Source organism: Oncorhynchus keta, chromosome 13 (genome assembly GCF_023373465.1).
Source record: "Oncorhynchus keta strain PuntledgeMale-10-30-2019 chromosome 13, Oket_V2, whole genome shotgun sequence".
Classification (NCBI taxonomy): Eukaryota; Metazoa; Chordata; class Actinopteri; order Salmoniformes; family Salmonidae; genus Oncorhynchus; species Oncorhynchus keta.
In genome coordinates this window covers 24,225,028-24,234,757 of record NC_068433.1, presented here as the reverse complement: position 1 = coordinate 24,234,757, position 9,730 = coordinate 24,225,028, and the positions used below count along the sequence as shown (strand labels likewise).

Sequence of the window (9,730 nt, the reverse complement as noted above, 5' to 3'; positions counted from 1 at the left end):
TACCACGATTATTGTTTATAGCCTCATTATTTTAATTTTATTGTTACTATTTTTCCTTTCGTTAATTTAGCACATTTTTCTTACTTGGGCCTACTTTTTTAAAAACACTACATTGTTGGTTAAGCACTAGTAAGTAAGCATTTCACAGTAAGGTCTACCGACAACTGTTGTGTTCAGCGCATGTGACAAATACATTTTGATTGATTTGTATCAATCATGGACACAGCAGATGTGGCCAAAATATTGTTTTGTCAAGTTGCTATGTATAAAAAAAGGTGTGATTTCTTACAAATTGATATAACAAGTACAATATGACTGTTGAACATTTTCAGTTAAGGCACAAGGTCGATTAAGTTCAACCACCTTTATATTGGTTGTTAGCAGACATTTAAAGATGAAGTTTATATTTTATACACTTTGTTTTCCCTGAATCATTGCAATAAAATCTTTCAAAATGTACAGTCCTTGTTTCATTCATATAAAGTTCTGATTTTGCAATAAACTACTGAGACAAATGACCCAGGGCGATGTGCCATATCAGGTGGAATTAGAAAAAAAATACATTTGACATATTTTTGTATTTTTTGTATTTTATGTTAAATTACATTATAATATTCGGCTGCATCTATACATTTCAGCTAAATTAGCCTATACAAGCATAACACATTCAAACGAAAAGCAAGTACAGTTTGAGTCCTGTAGATATTGAGAGAAATTCTGGAACGTGGATTTGTGGAAAGCATTTTTGATGGTTAAAAGGCAGACTTCATGGGTTTGGTTTCCTAATCCACTGACATGCATTGCGCAGTTATTTCCCCCGTGATTACCTGCTCAGTTTGTCAGAGTGCGCAGCATGTTTTTACTCATAGCAATACTGCCACCACGTGGTGCAATGTAGAAATTACAGTTGATTGCGCTCGCTGAGAAAAGCGGATTATGCTAAGCAAAGTGATTTGTGACCGATGTGTCACTATAATAATTTGTTGTCTACTATGTTGCACACTTATTTTCTTTATATGGTTTGCTTGATACCTTACATTTAATGTATTCAATACAGTGCCTTCTATTCTCATAGTCTACGTATCGAAGTACACGATGGCAAATGGTTATCCATTAACCTTTTGTTTGTTCACACTTGGCCACTTCATATCGGTTTAAAATTTAGCCACGGTTGACCTAAAATCGGTTACCGAGAAGTACAACTCTCGCGAAAGTTGTCACTTTCCGTTTAAACGTGAATCTGTCCAATAGGTAACGGCTGACCTGATAGCGAGGTCGGATGGTTTTAAACTGCAACCCATTTATAGATAAGAACCATAATAACACGCTGCATGCCGGGAGTTGTTATGTTAGACGACGACAGTGTCCTGCTGTCAAAACAGTTCGTGCGGTGGTGGTGACCAAGCTGTGATCATGGCGTTGACCCGGCTAGAACGGGCCCAGGCATGGATTCTGAGTGCGTGCACGGGCGTGCTCTTTGCGCTCTTTCGGCTCCTCTCTCCACGGCGGTCCCGTGAATTAATCAAACTTCTTCCAGTCACCAACCCTCTGCTGATGATGTCTGCGATGCAGCTCGCGCAAAGGATTCGTCGGAGAGAGGTCCGTAGGCTACCCGGTACCGAGTTATATGATCTAATCTTATTTTACGCGAGAGACTACTTTTCCGGAGTGCTTCCACTTGTACGGTTCCGGTGCCGTAGGCCTGAAAGGTGCAGCCAATGGTAAAAGGCCTGAGTGGGCTGTCTTCATGTATCCACCATGTGTGGACCCCAGCAAGAGTTGCTGCTGCTTTTGCCACAGATAATGGGGATTCTAATAAAATACCCAAATCTTAGGACAGGGTTCTAAAACGGCTTGATAAAGAGTGATAGAGAGCCAATCTGCTGCATGATAGGCTACTGCGTTGCTCTCTGGGAGCGGTTGGGCTGTGACTGCACTCTGCACATGTCCATTACATAAAGGGTCAATCGGAGTTCTACATTGGCCGTGCAGCATTTACGGTTATATGGCCTCTGCAGAAATCAGGGCATTCATACTTTTTTCTGCTTCGCGGAGTAGCGCAGAGCTGTTGTGAAGGAATTTGTCAAGGAAGTCCGTTTGTCTCTAGACAACCAATCATGTCAATGCGGAGCTATACCTAGGCCTCCACACTGTTACACAATTTGAGATGCGCACATATATACGGTACGGAGCTCAACGCAAATAGCGTCACACCATCCATATGGCGTCTCTAGACAACATTTTCAGATCAAGCAACAACAACAAAAAAGGCTCTTATAGGCTACAGCCTTGTGCTGTGGTCTCCTTATGAAACGGGGTTGGGGTCAATTCCATTCCAATTGTCAATTCAGGAAGTTTATGACTACAGCAATTCCAATCATCTTTAAGGGCTTTTCAATGAGGAAAATGTTGAATTGGAAATTGGTTTACTCTGAATTGACTGGAATTGATGCACACACAGGCGCACCACTGTCTGTACTGTATGTTGGTTGGTGTAGGTGTCGAGCGTGGAGGTGGTGCAGGCCTACATTGACAGGATTCAGGAGGTGAACCCGCTGCTCAATGCTATGGTGCAGGACAGGCAAGTACAAGTACTCCGGGACTAGACTGGTTAAATGTCATATGGTTACAAATCTCATGTTGCCGTCTCACCAAACCTCCACTATGTTCTGACACAAAACTAAACTTGTGGATGCCTATTTCTTTCTTCATTTATTTTTCTCTCTATTCCTCTCCCTTCTCTCTGCTCCCTATTTTCCTCTCCTCCCTCTCTCCAGGTTTGCAGCAGCGTTGCTAGAGGCAGCCCAGGTGGACAAGCTGATCGAGGAGGAGACCGGGGGAGAGGATGTTCTGGAGGATAGACTTCCCCTGCTGGGGGTCCCCCTCACTGTCAAAGAGGCCTTCGCTCTACAGGGTTGGTCTACACACTCACCTAGACCATCCTTTCTCAAACCTCTCCTCGGGGACCGCCCAGCTGTTTCAATATTTGAACTATTCCAGAACTAGCGCAGCTGATTCAACTTGTCATCTAATCATCCAGCCCTTGCGCTCGCTCAGGACTACAACGAAAATTGGGAAACGTCTGGGGGTGTTCCTCAGGCAGAGGTTTGAAAATGGCTGACCGAGATCCTCTCCTGTACTCTCCCACACTGTGTACTACTCACGTAGTTGTGTACCCTGTAGTGAGGCTATGGGAGCGGGTCTGGGTGAGTGTGTAAGCCTAACCTATAGGTCAGTGTTATCCGATCCTGTTCCTGGGGAACCAAAGCTCTAGCATCAACACACTTGATTTCACTTACCAATTCATCACCAAGCCTTAATGAGTGATTTAGACCTGTTAGTACTAGGGCAAAAATGAAAAAGGGTACCTGTTTGGTTGAGAAACACTGCTATAGGTAGAGCTAACCCGCACACACACAGAAACACACCCAGACCCTCTCCACAGTCCCAAGGTCTCACCATAACAGCACTCGACCATCAACCCTCTGCCTCGTCACCATCAGGCACATTTACATGACAGTCTTTGATGTTGTTCCCACTAGATGAGCATCGGTGAAGTGCGTCTGTCCCTCTCCAAATGAAAACGGTTTTGAACATCTGTAGTATCTGCCAGCGTCGTCCACAAACATAACAGACCCAAGCCATAGCACTCTCCAAATATTTGTCAAAATGTCACGGATTATGTCCTAGTTTACAGTTCCACCTGTATGTTCAACTTCTCCCCACCCGTTCCCTTTGTCCCCCAGGCATGCCCAACACCGCAGGTGTGGTTTCCCGGCGCGGGGTCCTGTCAGTGGGGGACGCCCCTCCCGTGGCCCTGTTGAAGAGGGCCGGGGCCATCCCCCTGGGGGTCACCAACTCCAGCGAGCTCTGCATGTGGTCCGAGTCCCACAACCACCTGTACGGCATTTGCAATAACCCCTATGACCTGGAGAGGACACCGGGCGGCAGCTCAGGTGTGGCATTGTAAGGTGTTATAAAATGGCAATGGCACGGGAAGGTATGTGTCATAACGCTGTTACAGCAGTGCTGATGTCATAGCAACACAGGTAGATGTCCATAACAATAGGACTGATATTACGTATGAATTACTTGTTACATCAAGTTACCGTCACCTCCAGAAACAGAAAATAGTGTTCCTGCCCCTATGGGCCTTTCTGGCTCAGACAAGCTTTACTTACTTTCTCTCTCTTCCTCGTTCCCTCTTCCTTTCCTGTGGGCTCCAGGTGGAGAGGGTAGCATGCTTGGCGGTGGAGCATCAGTGATCGGGATAGGTTCTGACATCGGTGGAAGTATCCGTATGCCGTGCTTCTTCAATGGCGTTTTTGGCCATAAAACCACACCAGGTAAGTAAAGAGTACCCCTGGTGTGTGTGTTGGTGTATATGTAGATGCTAGCGCATGTGCGTGTTTGTGTGTGTAATTGGCTATGTTTATCCTGTGTTATTTGTAGGTGTAATATCTAATGATTGTCAGTACCCCCCTGCCTCTGGTCGTCATGAGGACTACCTCAGTACTGGCCCCATGTGCCGCTATGCGGAGGACCTTCTGCCCATGCTTAGGATCATGGCTGGACCCAATGCTCACAAGTACACGACCAATCACACCTTTAACAGACTAAAACACCCAACACTGTATTCTCAGTAAAGGCTTCAACACATCTAACTAGAAACAACTACCTACCAATGGTGCATGGGTTTAATGTCCACACAACTAAGTTTTATTAAGTTATACCATATATATACACAAAAGTATGTGGACACCCCTTCAAATTAGTGGGTTCGGCTATTTCAGATCCACCCGTTGTTGAAAGGTGTATAAAATCGAGCACACCGCCATGCAATCTCCATAGACAAACAGTGGCAGTGGACCGTCTAGGAGCAACAATGGCTCAGCCGCAAAGTAGTGGAACACACAATTTCACAGAACGAGACCGCTGAGTGCTGAAGCGTGTAACACATAAAAATCCTTGTTTGCAACACTCACTACCGAGTTCCAAAACCGCCTCTGGAAGCAACATCAGCATAATAACTGTTTGTCGGGAGCTTCATGAAATGGGTTTCCATGGCCTTACAGCCACACACAAGCCTAAGATCACCATGTGCAATGCCATGTGTCGGCTGGAGTGGTGTAAATTTGCTGCCATGTGACTCTGGAGTGATGAATCACACTTCACCATCTGGCAGTTCGCCGGACAAATCTGGGTTTGGTGGATGCCAGGACAATGCTACCTGCCCCCAATGTATAGTGCCAACTGTAAAGTTTGGTGGAGGGATAATGGTCTGGGGCAGTTTTTCATGGTTCGGACTAGGCCCTTTAGTTCCAGTGAAGGGAAATCTTAAAGCTACAGCATACAATGACATTCTAGACGATTCTGTGCTTCCAACTTTGTGGCAACAGTTTGGAGCAGTGCAAAAAGCGTGGTCCATACAGAAAAGGTTTGTCGAGATCGGTGTGGAAGAACTTGACTGGCCTGCACAGAGCCCTGACCTCAACTCCATCGAACACCTTTGGGATTTATTGGAAAGCCGACTGCGAGCCAGGCCTAATCTCCCAACATCAGTACCCAACCTCCCTAAAGCAAGTCCCAGCAGCAATGTTCCAATATCTAGTGGAAAGCCTTCCCAGAGGAGTGGAGTGAAGGGAGGGGGACCAACTTCATATTAATGCCTCTGATTTTTGGATGTTTGAGGTGTCCACATACTTTTGGTCATGTAGTGTATCTCAAAACCATGACATTTTGAGCACCTGTTTAACTGTCCTACCTCTCCATGTCTCTGTACAGATTGTCTTTGTCTGTTGAGGTGGATCTGAGGAACCTGCGTTTCTTCTCTATCCCTCACGATGGAGGCTCTCCTCTGGTGAGTGCTGTAGATGAACAGCTCCTTCAAGCCCAGAGGAGGGTGAGTAGAATGCCTAGTAGACCCACGACGCACACACGCGCAAACGTAGATTCACAAAGACATAATCTGTATTTCTACCAGGTGGTGGAGCGGCTCGAGTCTGACCTAGGGGTCAAGGTTCAGGAGGTGCGTCTCTCTGGGCTCAAATATGGCTTCCAGATCTGGGATACGTACATGGGGCTCCCCGACAAGGAGGGCAAGGTGGGTCAACTGCTGCTGTCTTCTTCATTAGGTAGCGTTTATGGGGGTATTAAGAGGCCTCACTAGTACTGCCATTCTAACTATACTGAACAAAAATATTAACGCAACATGCAACAATTTCAAAGATTTTACTGAGTTAATCAGTCAATTGGAATACATTCATTAGACCCTAATCTATGAATTTCACATGATTGGGAAAACAGATATGGATCTGTTCGTCACAGATACCAACAACAACAAAAGGTAGGGGCGTGGATCAGAAAACCTTTCAGTATCTGGTGTTACCACCATTTGCCTCATGCAGCGTGACACATCTCCTTCACATAGAGTTGATCGGGCTGTTGTCCCATGTTAAAGTTGTCCCATTCCTCTTCAATGGCTGTGCAAAGTTGATGGATATTGGCGGAAACTGGAACACGCTGTTGTACACGTTGATCCAGAGCATCCCAAACATGCTCAATTGGTGACATGTCTGGTGAGTGTGCAGGCCATGGAAGAACTGGGACATTTTCAGCTTCCAGGAATTGTGTACAGATCCTTGCGTCATAGGGTGTGCATTATCATGCTGAAACATGAGGTGATGGCTGCATGACAATAGGCCTCAGGAACTCATCAATGCAATTGTGTTCGTTGTCTGTAGTTTATGCCTGCCCCCATAACCCCACGGGGCACTCTTTAAACAACATTGACATCAGCAAACCACACGATGCCATACACATGGTCTGCGGTTGTGAGGCCGGTTGGACGTACTGCCAAATTCTCTAAAACAACATTGGAGGCGGCTTACGGTAGAGAAATGAACATTCCAACAGCGCTGGTGGACATTCCTGCAGTCAGCATGCCAATTGCACACGCCCTCAACTTGAGACATCTGTGGTATTGAGTTGTGTGACAAAACTGCACATTTTAGAGTGCCCTTTTATTGCCCCCAGCACAAGGTGCATCTGAGTAATGATCATGCTGTTTAAACAGCTTTTAGATATACAAAACCTGTCATGTAGATGGATTATGTTGGCAAAGACGAAATGCTCACTAACAGGGATGTAAACAAATTTGTGCACAACATTTGAAAGAAATAAGCTTTTTGTGGATATGGAACATTTTGGGGGATCTTTTATTTCAGCTCATGAATCATGGGACCAACACTTTACATGTTCCTTTTACATTTTTGTTCAGTGTAGATACGTGTGTGTATGTGTTTCTCGCAGCGCCCCACACCCTTCCAAGTGTTGATGGGGGAACCAGGGAGGCCGGTGTGGCCAGTGTGGGAGCTGGCCAAGTGGATGATGGGAAGGTCCCCTCACACCATGGCTGCTATTGGTAACAACAAACACACGTTGACAATCTTGTCTAGTAATAGTAGTTTCGGGTTTAGTGATTTGTTTTAAGTGTTGCCAGTCAACTGAGTGACCTTGTAGACCTATCTATAGTATCTAATGTTCCAGACAAGGTGTATTCTAGTAACCAGAGCTATTACGGCACTTTGATCAATTGAGTCAACTGTCAAACATGGTATCTTTAGGCCCACTCTTGTCATGATGATATAGGTCAGGGATGGGCAACTGGCAGCCCCTCCTTTTGTAGGCCCACGGACCAATTTGACCCCCCCAAAAAACTGTCGTGGTCTCAACTTATTGTTGAGACTTAGAATACACAAGGTGCCATTTCAAAACGTGGTTGTGCATCAGCAGGCACTCAATTAGCCCATGTCAGCTATTTTTATTTTACATTGGTAAGTTAGTCTAGTATCCAGCTATCTAAACATGTAGTAAGCATGGTCAAATTCCTGACCGGGGAGGGGCCCATTCATCAGTTATCATATTAAAAACTGCAAACATTTGCCTCCACCCTATGGCAAAATGAGTACAATTGCACAAAATTAGTTGTAAAATTGCAATATTTTTTTGCCCCATGGCAAAATGTGTAGAATTGTAGCAAACTTACTTTAAAAATGGCAACATTTTTTCTACGCCCCATGGCAAAAGGCACAGAATTGCAGGAAATTAAAACGTACATTCTTCCCCTTCGCTGTCACGAGGGGTATGGATGTGGGTACGCAGACCCACGTGCCTCCGCAGTCCCTTTTGTGGCCCCCACCCCCATCAAAGTTGCCTATCTCTGGTATAAGCTAATCAATACATTAAGTACATCAATCTGTGTTACCTCTGGAATCATGGTCATTCTGTTGCTCTGGTGTGTTCCAGGCCTGGCCTTGGTAGAGATTACCAGCTCATCCAAGCCCTCTCCCTTCATCCTGAAGCAGAAAGAGAAGCTACAGAAGGAGGTTGAGGAGCTGTTGGGTACAGACGGGGTTCTCCTGTACCCCACCCACCCTCACCTCGCCCCCAAACACCACCACCCCCTCTTCACACCCTTCAACTTCGCCTACACAGGTGAGAGGGTCTGGAAGACTATATCTAATAATATAAATGGAGATAAATCTATTAACCAAATCTTAACAAAACTTGAGGTATTCAACATTTCAGGAAAATCACACATCGATTTAAACCTTAGGGCTGCAGTCACAAATATGTGACTGAGACTGAATTGTCTGTACACAACTGAATGAATGATAACAACATACGCCAAAGCTCTCTCTCATTTGCATCCCTCTGTCCTCCCCCCTCCATCCTCAGGGGTCATCAACGTCCTGGGGCTGCCAGTGACCCAGTGCCCTCTGGGGTTGAGTGTAGAGGGTCTTCCCCTGGGGGTGCAGGTGGTGACTGGGAAGCTCCAGGACCGCCTGTCCCTAGCCATGGCCCTCTACCTGGAGAAGACCTACGGAGGCTGGAGAGACCCTGGAGCCGCCTGACCTGGCCTGTATCTATAAAGCATTGCAGAGTAGGAGTGCTGATCTACTACGATCAGTTTGGCCTTTTTAAATCTAAATAAACAAGTTACATGAACAGGGAGGACCTGATCCTGGATCAGCACTCCTACTCTAAGACACTTTATGGATAGTGGCCCTGACCTGAGGACCACTGGGCCATGTTGAGTATGAAAGGTGGTCAAACGTTGCAGATAGAAATGTCATGAATAGAACCGACATGATTCCTTACTCTACAAGTCACAGGCATGTTTGTATCTAAATGTTTTGCCCCGCTGAACGTGCCCCACACTGGCTGATGGAGGAAGAGGTCGTCCTTAACCATTTAACGGGGAAATGGTAGAATTGGGTGTAGGATAATCTGATCCTAGATCGCTGGTTAAGGGAAGGAAGTAGGAAGAATGTCCCTAACCGCTGATACAGGGGTGTGCTCAGAATAGCTCTCTCTTACACACAGTACACACATTATTCAGCACTTATGCCAATGGAACTGTTTGGTTCAATGACCTCTCACTGAAGAATGAATGTCTGTTTTTCTGCCATGCTCTTGTTCTGCACTGAATGCTAATGTTATTGGCACAAAGAATGTCTAGTCAGCCATGATTGACTTTTGTACTATCAAAGTCCCACTCCGATCGATCGATCTTACTACCAATGTCAAGCTCTTTATCTTTTGCAAAATGACAGGAATGCAGATCCTAAAAGCCAGTACTTTTGAACAAGAATACTGTATTACTCGATTCCGATCTTTGTGCATTTTTCTGGTTGGCTTAGTAAAGACCCTTTTAAAAAGAATTCAT

General features: G+C 45.4%; 1 protein-coding gene across 1 annotated transcript; it reads left to right on the top strand.

The window, feature by feature from the left end:
• Positions 1-1,229: 1,229 nt before the first annotated feature.
• faah2b (fatty acid amide hydrolase 2b) lies at positions 1,230-9,725 on the top strand. Its single transcript, XM_035783746.2, has 11 exons — positions 1,230-1,599; positions 2,499-2,581; positions 2,778-2,914; positions 3,747-3,956; positions 4,227-4,346; positions 4,453-4,588; positions 5,785-5,902; positions 5,984-6,103; positions 7,312-7,423; positions 8,308-8,496; positions 8,740-9,725. Exons 1-11 carry the CDS (start codon positions 1,414-1,416, stop codon positions 8,913-8,915), a joined length of 1,587 nt encoding a protein of 528 aa, XP_035639639.1. The 5' UTR covers positions 1,230-1,413; the 3' UTR covers positions 8,916-9,725.
• Positions 9,726-9,730: the final 5 nt, after the last annotated feature.

What these genes read in the sequence shown, in the direction of transcription:
- faah2b (XM_035783746.2), top strand. Translation starts at nt 1,414, where the DNA reads ATGGCGTTGACCCGGCTAGAACGGGCCCAGGCATGGATTCTGAGTGCG. An exon ending in TCCCCGACAAGGAGGGCAAG is followed by an intron (nt 6,104 to 7,311) that starts GTGGGTCAACTG and finishes TGTTTCTCGCAG; the next exon opens with CGCCCCACACCCTTCCAAGT. An exon ending in TCACACCATGGCTGCTATTG is followed by an intron (nt 7,424 to 8,307) that starts GTAACAACAAAC and finishes GGTGTGTTCCAG; the next exon opens with GCCTGGCCTTGGTAGAGATT.